Source organism: Leucoraja erinacea, chromosome 30 (assembly GCF_028641065.1).
Source record: "Leucoraja erinacea ecotype New England chromosome 30, Leri_hhj_1, whole genome shotgun sequence".
NCBI lineage: Eukaryota > Metazoa > Chordata > Chondrichthyes > Rajiformes > Rajidae > Leucoraja > Leucoraja erinaceus.
In genome coordinates this window covers 12,835,661-12,857,020 of record NC_073406.1, presented here as the reverse complement: position 1 = coordinate 12,857,020, position 21,360 = coordinate 12,835,661, and the positions used below count along the sequence as shown (strand labels likewise).

Genomic DNA, 21,360 nt, shown 5'->3' with positions numbered 1-21,360 from the left:
TATCTTCATTGATGATACAACTGCTGATGGTGGTAGCATAATGAATTCTAAAGTGCATAGACACATCCTATCTGCTCAAGTTCAAACAAATGCCCCAAAACTCATTGGTACATTCTACAGCAAGACAATGATCCAAAACATACTGCCAAAGTAATAAAAGGAGTTTTCAAATGGTTAATTCTTGAGTGGCCAAGTCATCACCCGATCTGAACCCAATTGAGCATGTCTTTTATATGCTGAAGAGAAAAGTGAAGGGGACTAGCCCCCAAAATAAGCATAAGCTAAAGATGGCTGCAAAACAGGCCTGGCAGTTCATCACCAGAAAAGACTCCCAGCAACTGGTGATGTCCATGAATCGCAGACTTCAAGCAACAATGTAAATTAGTGTAGTCATGTGTAGTATTTTGCTGCATATCCTTTGTATATGCAGCAAAATACTACACATGACTACACTAATTTACATGAGATTGATATGTCCCAAACATCATGGAGACCTGAAATGGGGGACTAGGTATAAACACTGCTATAATTTCTACACGGTGAAACCAAAACGTATAAAAATGGCCTTTATTAAAATCTGACAATGTGCACTTTAACATGTGATTTTTTTTTTTTTAAATATTAGAAAAATATCAAATTGTGGAGTACAGAGGCAAATAAATAAACAATGGGTCTTTATCCCAAACATTATGGAGGGCACTATACATGAATTTTAAATACATTGCTATCAATGGATAATAATAAAAAATCCCTAGAGACTTTGATTCCAAGGTTCAAAGTTCAGTTTATTGTCACATGTACCAATTAAGGAACAGTGCAACTGGAATTACAATGATGGGCAATTAATGGTCCAAGATTTAAAAAGTTTATAGGATTTTGTCCTACAGGCTAAGAAATTATACTATCTGGTGTATCAAGCCAACCCAATTAAATGCTGGATTTATTTGTCCCTTCTGAAAAAGTTTACCATTGACCAAAATGTTATTATACCCGGCAAAGAGAATAATTTTGAGTTGCTATCCTCTATCATCACCACATTTACCCCCCCCCCCCCCCCCCCCCCCCCCACCCCCCCCACCTCAGTAATTTGCCGGCCAATTTCAATCATTCCAAGGAATCTGTTCCTCCCAAGTGATTTAATGAAATAGTACACATGCTTCCACATATTGGCTAAACTTCACCCATCCCACTTCAATATATTAAAAAGAATGTGTTTTGCTGGAATGGAGAGGGAAAACTTTGTCACAAAAAGGTTTGCAGTTGCATAGTGTGCCTACATAGTATTACAAATAAGGAAAATTAGAGATAAACACCACAGAATTTAGCTTACTTGCAATGATATAAAAGCATTCACAGCCAGAGGGGAAAACAAGGACAATGTGAAGCGAGACCTCAAGGCGAAAGGGAAAGAAAATTGACAGTTTGGAGAAACAGGGGAAAAAACAAATCACAATTCATTCCATAATTAATCAATAGTTTTGAGCTGCTGCTTCAGTACAACTGTAGTGAATCCTATTGGAGACTGCATCATATTAATAAGCATGCTATTAAGACAAAATTAAGCAGGATTTTCATCCTTTTGATTCAAAGTTCCCAAGCACTTATTGTCAAACGTTTCCATATAATTCCAAGTTCTAGACATTAGATGATTGCATTTTTATTTAGTTTTTTGTTAAAATTTTTTAATCTTTTCCAGTCTAGAACCATCACTGATTAAGGTTTCAGCAATCCACCGTCATGTGAAGCATCTACAAATCCAGCTTACTGATTAATCAGCTGACTACACAAGGTTCAGGAAGTCCACAGTATACTTGACCAACTCCACAAGAAACCACCCAAATGTTTTGGTAGAAATCACAAGGCAGGTGGTCTTTAAAAAGCTACTGAAATTCAATCTTCTATTTAGCATCATTATTTTCTAGTCTCCTGAGCAGTCCAATTACAGGTTTCCTCCCTGAAGACAGGAGAGGGTTAATAAGCTGGATGGTAGGTTACAGCTCCACTATAAATCGACTATAGTATTTTTCAACACATTCCAGTACTGATGGTAGTGAACAGCAAGCATTGGAATTACTTTTATTCCCCATTAAGAGCCTGCAAGATAAACAGAAATATTTTATTCTGGTGCAAGAATTCATTAAAAATGTTTTCCGCAATCTTGGAACATTTCTGCAAGTTGCATGCTAGTTCACCTACCACACTATGGTACCAGATACAATAGAATGCAGATAGTGGAATCTGGAGCCAGAGAGATAGGGAGAGAGAGAGATAGGGAGAGGGAGAGAGATAGGGAGAGAGATAGGGAGAGGGGGAGGGGGAGAGGGTTGAGAGAGGGAGAGGGTTCAGAGAGTGAGAGTTCAGAGAGTGTGAGAGATTATATATCAGGTGGAGATATTTGATCTGGACTGAAATTGGAGTGAGAAAGTAACCAGTATAAAGAAGAGAGAGGTTGGGGTGAAAGAAGCCAATGGGTGAAAGCTGGACCAAGGAGGGATGGAGGATGAAAGCAGACAGAGACAGGTAAAGTGGAGCCACTTGGGAATAGCAGACAGAATAGATAGATATCGAGACAGCAGGTGTGGTAGAAAAACAGTTAGCAAATACCTTGTTGGAAAAAGCACTAAACCAAACCATCCCAAACTTCAAATGTGGCAGAAATATCAGGAAGGTTTACCTTTCTAGCAAACTCTGGAAGAACAAATGCAGCCCGATGCATTTCTGCATTGTAGTATTTTAGTTGCATCCTATTCACTTCTCCAGCTGACAGCTGCCGCACAGGCTCACGAAAATTTGTTTCCTATAAATGAATCAAACAAATTAGTTTCAACTGTAGCAAAAGCAGAAAGATTTCAAAAAGTTGTTGTACTTTTAGTTTAATGATGTGCATCCAACTTATAGTCTACATTGATTAGTGAAGCTGTTAAATATAATGCCCTTCACCAGCAAAGCAGCCACCGATGTGACCTGTCAAACTAAAGGGGCTGTCCCACTTGGGCGACCTAATCTGCGAGTTTAGAAGAGTGTCTTCAACTTTCAAACTCGCAGCATGGTCGACACGTGGTCCTAGGAGGTCTTATGAGGTCGCTCCTTCATGCTCGATGGAAGTTCCCGAATACTCTTGGCCTCAGCTAGGTTGCGGAAAGATTTTCAGCATGTTGAAATATTTTCCGCGAGTAAAATTTGGTCGGCATGGCTCTTTTGAACTCGTAGTGCAGTGGAGTGGGGTCGCTATTTGGTTACAGGCAGTCGAGGGCAGCCGTAGGCAATCTCCTTAGCTGACCGGGCATTTTGATTGGCTCATTGGAGTTTTCAGGACCAAGGAAAACCTGCCCGTAGGTAAAATGCCCGCTAAACTTTATTACACTTCTTAAAAGTGTCTCCCCCCTTCTCTTCCCCTCCGCGCTCTCTAAAGGACTTACCATTATTGTGCAGCCGTTTTACCTTCCTCTTCATTGCGGGTGTGAATTTCAGACAGCGCTCCCCCGCTTTCCATGGCCCCCACTTTTGCTGTGTGAGAGTGTGTGTGAGTGTTTGAGTGAGAGTGTGAGAGAGTGAAAGAGTGAGAGAGTGAGAGAGTGAGAGAGTGAGAGAGTGAGAGAGAGTGAGAGAGTGAGAGAGTGAGAGAGTGAGAGAGTGAGAGAGTGAGAGAGTGAGAGAGTGAGAGAGTGAGAGAGTGAGAGAGCCAGCTCGCGGATTCAACGCGGGCGGTTGTTCCAGCATGAGGCTTTCCAGGCGAGTGCCCTCGAGCTTGAAGGTCGAAGGCACTCTTCTTAACTCGCGGATTAGGTTGCCCAAGTGGGACAGCCCCTTAACACGGTTTATCTTTAACAAATCAATTCCAAATAAAAGATTCTGTGTTTAATCCAGCTATGTTTAATGGTCACAACACAATTTCATATAACCACCCATGATATTTAGAGAATAACAAGGAATTTCAGATGCTGTTTTACCAAAGAAAGACAAAATTGCTGGTAACAGCGGGTCAGACAGCATCCTTTAGATATTTAGAGATTTGCACAGGCCAACAATACCGAATTGTAGGTGCAATTAAATAAGTACAAAGTAAATCAAAATTCTCAGTGATAAATAAAAATACTAGAGGTTTGATAAGTGCCACAGCCTGTTTTTACTTAACCTCATGGCAAGAAACATTCATTGATGTGACCATTCTCTGGTCACATCAATGAATGTAACAAATGCCAGACAATGAACGTGAACTTTAGCACAAATCACAGGCTGCAGAGAGAGAAATCTAGAAATTGAGGAACAAATTGAAGAACAATTGACTCACAGGATTTTTACTGCACAGCATGAAGCCGATCTGCCCACTGGGATACGTTGGTATTGTGCTGTATGCATATTCAACCACTGGAAACAAGGACTTACAGAACCTCTGCATCTCCTTTATAAGCTCAAGGTGCAGCCACTGACATTCACCTACAAAAGTCAGAGTCAGATCAAAAATCTGAAAATTCTAGTTCTCTCATTTACAAAAGGTTTTGTCAACTTGCATTTTCTCCCTCTAAATTTCACATGGGCCCTTGCTGTCAAACCATTATTTAAATAAGGAATCTTAGATTAAGTGCAGAAAACCAGTATCATTGGGTCACTGAGCTGAAAGGAATCAAAATTGAACTTTCCAGGTCAATAGCTCCATAAAAGTGCAATATCAGCAGATAGGATGGTAAAGAAGGCAATTGGAGAGTGGCTGGTACATGCTTGTGGAAACAAAAGCGATCGTGGCATTTAAAAAGCATTTGGACTGGCACGTAAACATGCAAGACATGAATGGATTTGAATCACGTGCGGGTAGAATGAAATAGTTTAATTTGGCATCATGGTTAGCACAGACATCATGGACTGAAGGGCCTGTTCCTGTGTATTGCTGTATGTTTTTGAATATATGGACCAGTGTATAAACTGGACGATCAAAACTTGTTTAATTTCTAAAACAAATATTAAAAATTACAAATGTTAAAACAAAGCTGGAATTATTTTTTGTCCACTGTTAAGAGGGTTTAGAGTCAACAATAACGAATTAAAGTGTTGGGAGGGGGATTGCCAGAAGTACAAATATGGAAGTGATACTGGTATTTAAGAAAAATTGATAATTATTCAGACTGGATTTTTAGTTTATGCCTTCCATGGAGAACAACTGTAGAAAGTCAAATATTCTTATGCAAGTATTACACAGACAGAAAATTCAATATGGCCTTTTGGGGGGGTTAACAAAGACATTAAGTATAAAACAATTAGTATATTGCTTTAGCACTAATTTGCCACAAGGACATTAGTACATACAATTAATTTATGCAGTAACTGTCAGAAAACCTGCTAGTCAGGAATACAATATTGATCTGGTCATACAAATTGCAATAAATGTAAATATTTTGGCCTATTCATGACGCAGCTTAAACTGCCAAGTGGGGAATTGAAAATGAACACAGGGATGGTTTCAAGTCCTCCCAAAATATGCCAAAGGATCCACATTAAAATTAAAAGGTCATATTTTATTAAGGAAAATAAAACTAGTTTATTTAGAAAACAAGAATCAGTTACGCATTTTACTTCAAGTTGGATTGTGGGAAAAAAAAAAAAAATCAAAGTGCTATAAAGCCAGAATAAAATACAAGTTCTATAAGTGAAAATACGAACCACTAACCTTGAGCACCGAGGATTCCACCTTCACGCAACGCATACTTCATCAGTTGATAGTAAGATTCCTGAAATAGATTCTCAGCAGGACCTTGGAGTCAAAGGAGAGTGACAAACACAGCAAGGATTAAACAATGAAGGGGAACAAAAAAAGGTAAAATACCACAAGCATATTTCATATTGATACAGTTAACTTCTTTGTGACTTTTTGTGCTTTTCAACTAATTAGCAATTTGCTAAACACAAATGTTACCAAATAGAATGTCTTGGCAGGGAAAACGAAAATTAATGAATTACTAGGATAATTAAATTTTGGGAGTTTTGATAAGTACTTTGCTATGAACTAAACTCAACTGCTGATTATAATACAGACCGTCAGCAATGAATCAGCAGCCACCTAAACTTCAGATGTATTTACATAATACAATGCTTAAATTAGTATCACTAGATCCCAAAGAAATACACAAATTTACAAAATCTAGTCCTCACTAAAGCCATACCTTTTTTGGGAACATCGTGAAGTACACAGCTGCACGTGTTTGAAGCTGCATTTGTTCTGATGGAGTCAGAGCGTGGAAACAGGCCCTTTGCCTAACTTGCGCACGCCGGCTGCGTTTGTCCCACCTGCCTCCGTTTGGCCCGTATCCCTCCAAACCCTATCCATGTACCTGTCTAACGGTTTCTTAAACTTTGGTATGGTCCCTGCCTCAACTACATCCTCTGGCAGCTCTTTCCATACACTCATCACCCTTTGTGTGAAAAAGTTACCCCTCAGATTCCTATTAAACCTATTCCCCTTCACCTTAAACCTATGTCATCTGGTCCTCAATTCCCCGACTCTGGGCAAGAGACTCTTCCTGATCTATTCCTCTCATGACTTTATATAACTCCATCAGATCACCCCTCATCCTCCTGCCCTCCAAGCTAGCATAACTCGATTATCTACTGTAGTATTTGCGTATCTATCAACAGAAGGCTTCCTTTTTATCTATAAAGGGTCGGAATTTTGAAATAACATGATTATGGTCTGAAGATGCTGATAAATAAGAATCAGACAATTCAATCCTGCTAAGGACCAAATACATAATGCTCAGTGTTCAATGCACGAGTCAGCCTGCAGCACAACTGCCTACAAATGTGGTTTGCAAGTTTAACACAAACGATTAACACCATCTAACGCATCTTAGCTCATCATCTTGATAAAAGCTAATAGGGCTTTTTTTTTTTAATGTGTTGAGCTTTCTCTAAAGTCCTATTGCATTGATCAACTAAAGAACAATTTTTTGTCAAACTTAACTTTGTTTCATTTTTTTCAGTACATTCTGAATCAAACTTTACCAAATAAATTTATTTCCAAAGATCTGAGAATTGTAAATAATCCTTTCAATCTACAAGTTAACTCAGTCAGTTAAGAGCATGGGAGATTGCCAAATATCAGTAAGATGTCATTCTCACAGCATTCATTTACTCTTTAAACAAAAACAAGGAAACAAGTTTCCTGCAAAGACTCTATCCCATTTCCTCCATCTACACCGCATCGGCGCCCAAGATGAGGTGCTCCATACCAGGACATCCCCTCCTCCATCATAGATGAGGCACTCGCATGTGTCTCCTCGGCACCCCGCAGCTCCGCCCTTTCTCCCCCTCCTCCTTGTCGTAACAGCCATTGGCCATTGCCTGCAACACATAATCCTCCAACTTTTTCGTCACCTCCCACAGGATCCCACAAATCCCATCTTCTCATCTCCACCCCTTTTCGCCTTCCGCAGAGACCCTTCCCTTCGTAACTTCCTGGTCAATCTTATACATCAGCGAGACCAAGCGTGGACTGGGCGATCGTTTCACTGAACACCTTTGTTCAGTATGTATGGACCTACCTGATGCCAAACACTTTAATTCCCCTTCCTTTTCCCACACTGATCCTTCTGTCCGAGACTTCTTCCATTGTCAGAGTGAGGCTAATCACAAATTGGAGGAACAGCATCTCATAATTCGCTTGAGCAGCTTACAACCTAGTGGTATGATATTGATTTCTTTATCTAAAGGTAATCCTTGCACTCCCTCTTTCTCCATCTCTCCCCCACGTCAGACCAGGTTCCCGTTCTCACCTAGCAATGGCCTGTTTGCTTTATCATTATTACTTTTTTGCTGATCTTTCATTTATTTGTTCTACATCTCTTTACATCACTGTCTATATCTCTTGTTTCCCTTTCCACTGACTAGTCTGAAGAAGGGTCTCGACCCTCCAGAGATGTTGCCAGTCCCGCTGAGTTAATCCGGCATTTTGTGCCATTAATATTTAAGAATATTTCCACTTCTCCCTGGTCATCGAAGGAAAGCTGGTGGAGTCCAGTTACTTTCACTCTTTAACAACTGGACTGTTCAGATTTCGTACCTACTGGATCTGAGGAATCAGTAATAATTACATCAAATGCATCCTGGTTCTCCTTCATGAACTCAAAGCCATCCCCAACGTGGAGTTTTAACTTTGGGCTTGAGAAACCCACCGCCATACCAGGAAGGTACTTTTTGGAAACTTTGATTACATCCTAAAGATTAAAAAAAAACACGTAAGGCAAGTGTACCACAGCTTATACACTCACTTAACAAATGGTATGGCTCACATACAATGGTACAAATGGCAAACAGGGCTGTGGGTCAGCTGCTGGCTTTCAGCCCTGGGGCAGTGTTTGGATGAGATGATCATTTGATCTATGGACATGTCCTGAACATGTTGAGGCATGGACTATCCCAATGTTTAAGAAACAGACAAGTACATGGATAGGACATGTTTGGAGGGATATGAGCCAAACACAGGCAGGTGGGACTAGTGTAGCTGGGACATGTTGGCCAGTGTGGGCATGTTAGGGTGAAGGGCTTGCTTCCCTCTATAATTCTACATGAGGGAGTCGGGATTAGATTATGTTAACAGGATTGTGAGGCAGCATAGATGAGGCATAAACCTTGGCATGGATCAACTAATCAGCAATTGTTTATCTACAGGTTTGTGGATAAACCCAATGAAAATGAAATTACCGAGTTTAAATTTCTGCCAGTTTATGATCAGATTCCATTGGCAATGGCATTGAGATCTTGCTTGTTATGGAGCATACAAATTTTAGGCACATAGCTTGCTAATCTACCCTAGTAATTATCTGCCCCAGTCGAATTTTATCGAGGTTTTTCATAATGTCCTAATTTTGTATTTCAATTTAATAATGATTTCCAATCTTTACAGTAATTTAGAACATTTAAAGTTAGAATTCTCTGTATGCCAAATAATGAAAATATGGCTGGGGGTATTCATTAAAAGGATCTGCTGTTTAGCCACCAATTACATCAGCTGCCTGCCACTAGAAATCCATTGACAAATATCTGCCAGGTAAACAGAATTCTCGAAACAAAATCACAAGATCTTTTGTGGGGAATGGACATCACATTATAAGTGAAATCAAATTCAGAGCTGGTGTACAATTATCAGGTGGCATTAAAGATATACAAAATGTATTCAATATGTAGAGATGTGCTCCATTACCTCGTCGATTTCACACTGTGCTACAGACTCTACAGTGGAATGTTTCACAACTTCGCGCAATACTCCACCATCACCACCACCAATTATGAGGACCTAAAATATAAAAAGTGATAATCAAACGTATAAACAAGAAATTCCATTTACATTTAAGAATATTTACCAATAGGCAACTTAAGCAAATTACGCTTGCCAGAGAAATGCTGTATCTGTACACCTAACAATTCGGCAAAGCTTCACGAAAGAAGCAACTCACACTTCATGCACCCACCGAGTGTTACCATTTCAGTGAAATACTTTGAGAACGTCATAATGGCATTTTCTCCAAACAATTAATTCACTCATCAAGGAGGCTTAGCTTTAGATTTATTATTGTCAGGTGTACTGAGGTACAGTGAAAAGCCGTGTTTTACATGTTATCCAATCAGATAATATTATGCACAAATATAGTCGAGCCAAACTCAAATGGGCAGAGCAAAGGGAAAGATACTGAGCACAGAATATATTTCTCAGCATTGTAGTGCAGCAGTTCCATAAACAAAGTCCAATGGGGTCGTGGTGAATCAGACCATACCCTAGCTTTTGGAAAGGACATTGAGAAGACTGAAACAGAGGGGAAGAAGCTCTTCCTGGGTGTGGTGGTGTGGTTTTCACACACCTGTGTATTTTGCCTAATGGGAGGAGGACGATGGAGGTACAGGTCGAACATTGAATTTCTGGCACCCTTGGTTCCAGAGTCTTCTCATATTATCTGATTTTCCCAGATCACCAGGATCACTAATTATACACGTCCCATGTCTCTAAAGCACCATGGACTGCTAGAAACTTAAATTAAACAAATATACAATGCAAATTAATTTCACAGCAAAACTCATTTCTTGTATGGGCAGCCCAGATGGCAGTCAATGCATTTCCCTTGGAAGTCTCGATGCAGGTCAGACTGGCTTTCAAATCTGTTGAAAAAGTGGTAGGGCAGGCCCTGCTGTCTGACGCGGGCCTCCAAGAGGTGTCCAACGGTACCAGAACAGTCAGCCTATGCCAACGAGGAGCCAAGACGTTCACCTGGCTCCGGCAGAGTTTTCATGCAATTGCAAGACACAACTGCCTGTTCCTACACATCCTCTCTCACTTCCCACCCAGGGACTCTGTTCAAGGTGAGAGAGAAGTTCATGTGTACCTCTTCTAATCTCATCTACTACATTCTCTGTTCCCAGTGAGGCCTCCTTTATATCAGCTCAACCAAGCATAGACTAGGCGATCGTTATGTCAAATTCTTGCGCTTTGTCCTCCAAGGCTTGCTGGACCCTTCGGTTCCTAACCAATTCCCTTCTCATTCTAACAAATCATTTCTAGGTCTCCTCCATGACCTGAATGAGGCTACATGCTAATTAGAAGAATATCACCTCAAATTCTGCTTGGGTAGCTTACAACTCAATGGTATGAACATTTAATTTTTTGAATTTAAATCATAACCCTCAACTCCTGCTCTCTCTCCCTAGCCATCCCAGTGCATAAATCCCCCCCCCCCCACCACCAAGCCCCCAAATCATCCATCCCCAAGTGCACCATTTCCTTTTTATTCCCCATCTTCCTTCTCCCCTGTACTGTTTTGCCTATTGTAAATGCACGCTACATGGGCAGTTTAAAAATCAACTGCAAGAATTTTCATTTAGCACATTTACTGTAGGTGTAATCAGTCCAAAGGTATTTATCATATAGGTGTTATTTAAATAAGCTCCCGTGCAGAAAAATCATGCAGACAATGCACTTTTAAACAGACATTTGGAAAATTGCAATGCAGCTGGAGAATGGAATCATATTGGACAGAATGGAAGACAATGCACCAAAATATTTTGGAAAACAAAAAAATAATTGCTCTATATAGACAAATATCAGCTGGTTTAGTGAAAATCTCATGCATGGATCATCAAGTGGTATAGATTCACTTTGTTCTGCTACATGTACAAGTAACCTTCCAAATATTGATGTTTACTCTACCCCATCCTGTTCTTTCCCAAGCGCCATTACATTTTCCTTAATAACCGATTGTAGCTTTATCCCATTAAAGGTACAATTCTGTGGAAAGAATTCAAGAAACCATGGAATTTTGGGAAGATGACAACCAACTTGTCCAAAAGCCATTTTTCTTTGAAACTGAGGCAAGTCATCGGATCTCAAGGATTTATGGCTCTCTCAGTCCTCAATATCTTATTTTAAACTAGTAATTTCAGATGACCTTTTCTTTCCCAAAGGCTTTTGAAAAGTAAAATACCTTTTGATTTTACCTTTTTCGGATTAGGATGGCTGCAGAGTGTCAAATTTACGATCATTTCTTGGTATGCAAACTCATCCCTTTCAGTGCACTGTATCACACCATCCAGCACCAAGACATTACCATAGGTTTTGCTGCAGAGAAAACAAATAATATTTCAATGTAATTTTGAAAGTGTGGTTGAGACTTTAAATATGTGCAATAATGTTGCAGTTAAGCTTTCTTTAAGATATATTACTTTCATTAAAATGCTGAGAAGGTTGTTTCCCAAATAAAAGTTATACCCCTGCAATAGGGTATAATCACCAGTTAGGCATCAAATATGTACACGCCTGCTGTTTTGCAGTCAGGCCAACAGGTGGAATGCTATTTTATAGACAACTGTTTCCCTGGATTATGGATAAGAACTGGCTAGGATTCTCCACTGGATATTAACATGTCGGTTTGGATATAGGGAATAACATCTAGGCATAGTTCCACAGGCTTCAGAAACCAGACAAGAAGTTTCACTTCCATGCGTCACTAAATTGATAAACAGTTTATAGCAAAGATTTAATTTTGTGACATATTAAATATGTATGACACGTGTTCTCCTTCAACAATAAAATGTAGTTACTGGAGTCTCTTTTGAAAAGAATTTACTACAAATGCCTGTTCTAAATTAATTAAATTTAACCATTGTGCTATAACTTGCTTCAACATTTTCAGAGGTGGGGGGGGGGGAGAGAAGAGCAAGAGGAGGAAGTGCACAAAACTGCTGGGAAGTACAACCACCAAGTACAGATATGATTATCTCAATGGAGATAAATATCAAAATAACTGATATTTGTATGACTGTGTATATAATTAGAACAGCCTCAGATTCAGAAGGAAACCAGCATTGCTGCCATGCCAGAAAACGTATTTTAATGAAAATGTGGTTTAATGATCGCACAGAGAAAATACTTCAGAAATACATCATTTTATTGTTGAAGGAGAAAATGTGTCATCCTTATTTAATACGTCACAAAATTATATCTTTAGTATAAATGTTTACAAAAACTGCCTTGAATCAATTATACTAGATTGTATTTTTCTCAACACCCGACCCAACCTTTAAAGCTAAATAGCTGACAGTAAATCTCCAATACTCTTTTAAAAGACACAAAGTGCTGGAGTAATTTAGCAGGTCAGGCAGCAACTCGGTGGAAAACATGGATAGGTGATGTTTTGAGTTGGGACCCTTTTCGGAATGTTCAAGGTCCTTCTTCAGGGTCACCCAAAACGTCACCCATCTATTTTCTCCACATATGGTAGCTGACCCACTGAGTTACTCCAACACTTTGTGTCAAGCATCTGCTGTTCCCTGCGCATTCAATAAGCTGTTATCCAATTTCCACACATCTCATGGTTTGGACCCTGACTCACCAGGCTGTTTACCATGGTCCTTTATTTCAGTCCTGTTTTCCCCTGCTCTCACCTTTTTTTTGGTACATGGAGGAAGCATAGGTGCTTCACTCAAAAGGACTTGAAAGTATTGTCACATTTGCCAAATTTCTACCCAGCTATTATTTTCATGTGGCACATGCACATTTTTTTCCCATCCTGGCTCTGTCTGTCTGAGGGTAGTTTAGTGACAAACTCCTAGACTGAACATTATCTTGACTATACTTCCTCACACCCTGTCACTTGCAAGAACAACCAATTTTCGCACACCTTCTCCCTAAGGGAGCAAGGATAGACACTCCAGTCATCACATACCATTCCATCTGCCTCCATGTTAAACAGACCAAGCTTCACAATTTCCACTACCAGACACATCCTATCCTCTTCTGCACTTTCAGCATTCCAAGGTGATCATTCCCTTAACAACACTCTTTCGGCTCCAAGCTTTCCCCTTCTCATAGCACTTTCCCAAACAACCACTGAAGATGCAACACCTGCCCTTCCCACCATTAAAATCCTTGCAGGCGATTCACTTGTACTTCTTCCCATCTACTGCATCGCATTTAGTGCATAGTTTCCTGTGGAGAACCCAAACTGAGTATTCACTTTGTAGAGAACCTGCATTCACGACCACAGAGGCAATCAGAGCTTCCAGCTACTCATCACTTTATGTCTCCATCCAACTCTCAATCAAACATACACAGCTACAATTCAGCCAAATGCAAGCTTGTGGCAACTTGTGGAAAAGCATTTCACCTCCCATCTGAATGTGTTTCAGGCTTTTAGAATCAACATTGAATTCAATAGCTCCAGATCAAGTACACTGTCTTTTACAGCTGGCCGGTTCTAGAGCAGGCAATTCATCTGACTGTTATCCCCCCATCTATTAGGGCTACTTGACCTAATTTGTCAGCCACACAGCTCTGCGTTTCAAAGTTGTTTTGTATTATTTTGTTGAGATCTTCGCCAACTGCTCTTATTTCAGATTTTGCTTCCTCAGTCTGCATATCATCACTTATCCATGTTCTTCAGAGATACTGCCTGACCTGCTGAGTTAATCCAGCACTTAGTGTCTTTTTTGTAAACCAGTATCTGTAGTTCCTTGCTTCCACATCTCTCAGATAGATGTTGCTTATGCTACCTCTAACAGCCCTTGTTCAGCAATCAATCAGGTTATGTCATGACCAGCTTATCTCCATAGCAACCACGATCTCACCCTCTGAATGTCCTATCCATCCCTCTCACACTCCCATACAACTTAAAACAAACACTATTTGATCAATTTCCCTCCTGAGGTAAATGAAGATATATCGTATCGTAACGTATTTGTCTTTCACCATTCGGGGTTTTCTTGGACCCCAAATTTTCTGTATTTTTCTTTCCAGACATGCTACCTAATCTACTGAGCGCTTCCAGCATTTTCTGCTCTTATTTCAGATTTCCAGCATTGATTTTTTTTTCTAATTTGCATCAATTGGAAAAACAACCCATTTCATGCCTATGAATATTTCTGTCACTACTCACCACCACAAAGTACATCTTTTTCCACCTCATCCAAAATCACTATAAACAAGAATGCCAGGCTGTTGCTCCTGCCCTTCTTGAAGCCTGTTTTTGCAGCTGTCAACTGTTTCCTCAGCCTCCCCAACCAACATGGTCTGTCCATTCCCACCACAGAGGATACCTAGCCCACTGAGTTTCTCTAGTACCTGTTTTTACTCAAGATTCCAGCATCTGCAGTTTTTTGAGTCAACATAAGATTTTGTACTGGAAGCTAGACAGATTCAGATGACTGCACCAGATAACTATCACCAAAAGTTTTTTTAAATACACGGCAAATACTGCTGAATTTAAATCACTACTTGAATTGGCAAATAAATGGTCATGTGAACTTTTCTGTTGATTCAGCCGTCATCTGCCACAGTGCACAAATTAGCTTGCCACGTATCGAAAGAACAGAGCCAGAAAGAGAAAAAAACTAAATAACTATCATCTAAATTATATCACAGAAGTCAGACAACGCAAAAAAAGACACAAAGTGCTGAAGTAACTCAGCGAGCCAGGCAGCATCTCTGGAGAACATGAATAGGGGATATTTTGGGTCAGGACAATTTAGACTCTTGTTTGCATTTCTTCTGACTGCACTACAGTCTTTGCGCCGTTCTGCTACTTTGCATTAGATATATTTATTGTTGTATCTATCTTTAATATGTACTTACTTTACGAGCTTCAAACAAATAAGAAATTTCATTGCATCCTGGAGATAGGCAATAAATGAATCTGAATCTAAATCCAAGATTTCTCAAGAGTGTATTTCTATTTTGGTACGAACTTCTTGCTCATGATGTTGGTATAGACATATAAGCAAGTAAATTGCTAGATTCATGAACCCTTCAGCTTCACATCAATAGGTCTAGAAAATAAACAGGCCACTATGACTAAAAAGCTGAGAGCTGCTTGAAAGTTTAATCAGAAGGATAGGTTTTAGACGGAGTGTATGTTCAACAAAACTCAAGTTCTACCTCCACTGTAATTTCAAAAAAGGATATTATAGAGAGAATAAAACTGAAGGGCGGCAAGTGGTTTAACAAAGCTTTAATTTAAGCAAATGCACATTAGATACTTAATATGTATAGGAAAGAACTGCAGATGCTGGTTTACATCGAAGATAGATGCAAAATGCTGGGAGTAACTCAATGGGGCTGGCAGCATTTCGGGAGAGAAGGAATGGGCGATGTATTGGGTTGAGATCCTTCCTCAGAATTTCAAACGTCTTAAGAAGGGTCTCGACCCAAAATGTCACCCATCCCTTCTCTTCAGAGATGCTGCCTGTCCCACTGAGTTACTCCGGCAATTTGGGTCTATCTTCAGTTGGAAACTTATCTGTCACTGTATTACATTTTACGTGTTCATTCATATCTGTGGCTTTAAATGCATTTCGTTGTCTCTGTACTGTACACTGACAATGACAATTAAATTGAATCGGAATCTGAAACATTAAAAGCACCAGTTAACTTACTCTGTTTTGGGGAAAGACTTTTGGGTTTATTCTGTTTCAATGTATGTCCCTAATCAAAATAGATTCCCCAAATGGGCTCTCAATATAATAGGTAACTTCCATAATACAATGGAAACATCTCGATTTCCAACCCTAAAAAAGCCAATTTGCCATTCACTGTGTCATACAACATGGGCTTCATCACCACACTTTGCTTTCTGCTGCAATTACCACATATGTTTCACAGTGGCAGTTTGTGGAACCACTGCCTCAGAACCAATGACATGGGTTTGATCCTGACTTTAGGTACTATCATGGCATTTGCACACTCAACCTATGATCATGTGGGTACTGCAATTTGCTCCCACATCATAAAGATGAATGGGTTGGTAGGTTAATTGGTCATTAAATTACCTCCCCCAGATGAGTAGTAGAATCTGGGTGGAATAGATGTAAATGTGGGGAGAACAAAATAGTGGAAATTAAAGTAAAACTAGTGGGTCGTTGATGCCTGGTGCTGTCTCAGAGGCAGAAGAGACTGTTTCTGTATTGTATCTTTTATATTGTGTGCAGTGCAATTTTCTTTAAAATAAGGTTGCAATTGATGGCACTCAAACAAGTTGATCATCTCATTCAGTCATCCTAGATTAACAACTTTTGAATAAATTTACGACCTAATAATCCTGAATGGGTATAGAGTGATTACACAAAACTCAAATGCAGTAAGATTGAAAAGGACCCCACTTCAGCAGATCAAAGTGTACTGCCATATAATGGCAACAGCACCTAGTCTTTCCATCACCTTATTAACATGGTGACCAAAGCTGTGCCAATGAGTCATAGAAGCCATTATGAGACAGAGAAACAAGGATAAAACTGTTATAGAGACATCTGTCAAATCTTAAGCTTACCAAAATAAATTGTTTGGAACATGATTAAGAAGAAAGAGAGCACTGCTGAGCTTACAAATCGCAAAGGGACTGGCAGGCCATGGAAGACCTCCTCAGCTGATGACAGAAGAATTCTCTCTATAATAAAGAAAAATCCCCAAACACCTGTCCGTCAGATCAGAAACACTCTTCAGGAGTCAGGTGTGGATTTATCAATGACCACTGTCCACAAAAGACTTCATGAACAGAAATACAGAGGCTACACTGCAAGATGCAAACCAATGGTTAGCTGCAAAAATAGGATGACCAGGTTAAGTTTGGCAAGAAGTACTTAAAAGAGCAACCACAGTTCTGGAAAAAGGTCTTGTTGACAGATGAGACGAAGATTAACTTATATCAGATTGATGGCGAGCAAAGTATGGAGGAGAGAAGGAACTGCCCCATGATCCAAAGCATACCACCTCATCTGTGGAACACAGTGGTGGAGCCGGGGGGGGGGGGGGTGTAGGGTTATAGCCTGGGCATGTATGGCTGCTGAAGGTACTGGCTCACTTATCGCACATGATGATCCAACTGCTGATGGTAGTAGCATAATGAATTCTGAAGTGTAAAGAGATTTGTTTGAACTCAAGTTCAAACAAATGCCTCAAAACTCATTGGCCGGCAGTTCATTCTACAACAAAACAATTATCCTAAACATACTGCTCAGGGAACAAAGGAGACCCGACCTGAACCCAATTGAGCATGCCTTTTATGTGCTGAAGAGAAAACTGATGGGGACTAACCCCCAAAACAAGCACAATCTAAAGATGGCTGCAATACAGGCCTGGCAGAGCATCACCAGAGAAGACACCCAGCAACTGGTTATGTCGATCAATCACAGACTTCAAGCAGTTATAGGGAGGTTTCACGGCAGTTGGGTCACGACCCATGACCCGTACTGTTGCTAGGCTACTCCAAATGGATTACACGCGATGAACTGCAGGTAGGCACTTACCATTGTTTCCGTTAAAACCCACTGAAATGGTCAATTTTTGCCCTGCAAATTATTATGGAAATCTGGATAAGCGTGTGAGACGTTTAGCATACTTCAGAATTCCAAAAGTGAGGAGAAATGACGGTAGATAAAAACAAGAGCTGAAGGGACAACAACAGCCAGAGTGCTTGGCGAACATTGGCCGTTTGCTCACTGCATTTCATCAACAGTAAGACATTATTTGTGTTTTTCTTGATTCCTTTGGCATCTAAAAAGTTTCAGAAGTGATAAATCTGGCTGTACATTTTTTAAATCGCCCATAGTTCTCGTGGGTTTTTACATACAAAATGAAAATGCATCTCAAGAAACATTTACAGCCAGATTTATCACTTCTGAGAATTTTTAGATACCAACGGAATCAAGAAAAAACACAAATAATGCCTTACTTGATGAAATGCAGTGATCAAACGCGATAATTCCCAATATTTATCAAGCACTTTAGCTGCTCGCTTCTATCTTAATTTCGCTTCACGCTTGGAATTCTAAAGTTAGGTACATGTCTCTCACACTTGCCCCGACTCCCACAATTTTTTTCAGCGCAAAAATTCAACATTTTGGCGGTTTTTAACAGGTAGGAAAGTACACGTTTCTAGCATTAATAACATGTACCGGAAGTGACGGATGTCTTCCAGTTGGATTTAGCGGCTCCGTGCATCGAGCCCCATGACCCAGTGACCTTTCGTACAACCACCCTATTGCATGCAAAGGATCTGCAACAAAATACTAAACATGCCTACATCCATTTACATGACATTGCTGTCTTCCAAACATTATGGTGCCCTGAAGTGGGGGGACACTGCTAAAATTGCTACAAGATGAAACCAAAATGTATAAAAATGGCCTTTATTAAATTCTGACAATGTGCACTTTAACCACATGTGATTTTTTTCCTATTACAAATCTCAAATTGTGGAGTAGAGGCAAATAAATAAATGATGGGTCTTTGTCCCAAACATTATGGAGGACATGCATGTTAAACAAATGAAGGGTTAAAGCTTTCAAAAGGAAAGAATTGAAGAGTTAAAGCTTTATTCAAAGACAACATTAAGACCAGGCCAGCATGGCTGGTGCACTGCTGTCTGTTCTCCTTTTTAAATAAACACAAAATTGACATTATGTCCTAACTGCTATCAAATGCCATCCATCCAATTTCAGCTGGCCTGCATTGGTGCAGTAAAAGTAAAGCCTTCTCAACTTTGTTTTCAATCAACCATCCCTCTCCTTTACCAGCCCATTAATATTTGGTGACATCAGCAAACCTCCAAGTTAACAATTCCTCAGTTATAAATGTACTTTCAGATCCAATTCAGGCCCATCCTTTTCTGTAATCTTTGCAAGCCTTTTAACCCGCAGGCTTGCATCCCCTCTCTCCGTCCCATCCTCATCCTAGCCTTCGTACTAGTTTCCGGTCATTCTGTTCACTTTCTGTATAACTCATTATCACCTACCCAATAGCCAGCAATAGACCATTGTGGGCTCCACCTTTCCTAGATCATCGTTGCCTCTTGCATGTCTTTCATTCATTTGTTCTATATCTCGTTGCCCTTTCCACTGACTCTCAGCCTGAAGAAGTCTCGAACCGCAACATCACATAGCCCAGATATGACCCACTGAGTTACTCCAGTACTTTGTGTCCACCTCGGGAATAATTCTGACCTGATCAACCCAATGCAACCACTCAACCTATTTTGTACACAGAACTTTACATACAAAAATGAATTTCACTGTACCTCAGTACATGTGACAAATAAAGTACCAAATTGTCTTCAGGTGCTAAAGCACCCTGGAACCAACTCCCAGTCAAAAATTACCCGTTCTCCACGTTTAAGATGTTAGTGAAAATCCCACTCCTTTGCCCAAACTTGTGCTCATCTGATGCATGTGCACGGAATAGTAGTGAACGTCCCGATGACATGATGTAACCCTATACTCGCAGCCGTTGTCAACCCGGCCCATTGCCGGCCGGTGACTGCAACATTACTATTACTGGCGACACGAAGGCATTTTCGTTCCACCCTTTCTCCTTTTTAAGAGTAAGTTGCCCGCTGCTATTTTCTCCGGTGGGAAAATGCCTGACCTTTTGAAGACCACCACGTCCTGGAAGGGAGATTTCTGATGGTAGAGGACCTCTTCCACCTCCAGGGACATGGCTTGGCCCGGCCATAGTGTGGAGGTCTCGGTGAACCAGCCGCTTTTGATGATGTCCATGGCTGGGACGCCGAGTGTGTTCGGGCCCGTTCGCCGGTCGGTGGAGTCCGGGGTCTCGGGCCCGCTCGCCGGCCTGGTTCTGGTTCGGTCCCGGCCTCTCACGCCGGTGTCGCCGGGCCCGATCGCCGGTCGGGCTGGATGTCTCGCGCCGGCTCCCCCGCGTCCGTTCCCGCCGGTCGTTGGGAGGGTGGGTCGGTCCCCGGGCTCTCGTGCTGCCGGTGTCCTGCGCGCCCGACCGTTGATGCCCGCCCGCCCGCCCCCGGCAGCAGCAACCGCGCGAACACCCAACGAGCGGCAGCAGCTCGAGCACGGTGAGGGCCAGAAGCAGAGAGAGCGCGCATGTGCACGACCCCCCCTCTCGAGCCGAGCTTTATCGGGAGGCAGGCGCCGGATTGACAGGCCGCCGTCTACGTTGCGATTGGACGAGGAGGGCGGAGGAAGGCGGGACTAGAGCGGCCGTTGGGGGGGGGGGGGGGGGAAGGGTCAGCCGAGGTGAGGTCGGAGGCGAGGCGAGGTGAGTCAGGGAGGGGGAAAAAATGATGTGATGGGGAGGGTCCCTGTAGAGAAAGACGTGAATCAGAACTCTGCTCTATAATCTTTGAATCAGAGTAGAGAGGAAGTTTTTTTTTAAAGCGGTTCTGAGGGAATGGTTTTATCCCACCCACTGGTTTCTGACAGAGGAAATTGATGGGAGTCCTACACAGTCATTCCCCTTTAAGACAAAGACTTACAAAAAAGGCAAGGTGTGGATGTCCCAAAGGCAGTAACTGAAGGTGAGTCACTTGTCCACAGCTGACACTGTCCCGCTGAGTTACTTCGGGATTTTGTGCCTATCTTCAGTGTAAACCAGCATCTGCAGTTCCTTCCCACACTCACCAACATGTCCCATCTACAATAGTCCCACACCTGCCTGCGCTTGGCCCATATCCCTCCAAACCTGCCCTATCCAGGTACCCGTCTAAATGCTTCTTAAATTTTGCAATAGTCCCTGCTTCAACTACCTCCTCTGGCAGTTAAGAACGGAAAGATATTAATGCTAAAATTCTGTCATATCAGCTTTCTGATGTCCCATTCATCATTGTACAAGGAAGTACTACATGTACCAACTTTTAATTTCTCCTGCTGGCAAAGAAAAAAATGGCTATTATTAAGAGATGTCAGTTGTTGTTAAGGCCAATTGTGGGAAGTATAGAGCAGCCACTGTATTAGAACAGTAGCCTCATGCTTGTCTGATCAAGTATGAAGCAAGCTCTGTAACACAAAGTAGTCCTTAATTCAGCTATAATCTATAGGAGAGCAGTGGAAAACAGACCGATTCACAACATGTCTGCTTGAGCATTAAAT

The 21,360-nt window shown here is 41.1% G+C and overlaps 1 protein-coding gene across 1 annotated transcript; it reads right to left on the bottom strand.

The window, feature by feature from the left end:
- Window positions 1-1,638: 1,638 nt before the first annotated feature.
- On the bottom strand, window positions 1,639-20,332 carry srm (spermidine synthase). The gene is made up of 8 exons (XM_055659449.1): window positions 19,886-20,332; window positions 11,473-11,593; window positions 9,191-9,283; window positions 8,051-8,204; window positions 5,663-5,746; window positions 4,292-4,437; window positions 2,675-2,797; window positions 1,639-2,094 (listed from the first exon to the last, which is right to left on the bottom strand). Exons 1-8 carry the CDS (start codon window positions 20,014-20,016, stop codon window positions 2,077-2,079), a joined length of 870 nt encoding a protein of 289 aa, XP_055515424.1. The 5' UTR covers window positions 20,017-20,332; the 3' UTR covers window positions 1,639-2,076.
- Between the last annotated feature and the right edge of the window lie 1,028 nt (window positions 20,333-21,360).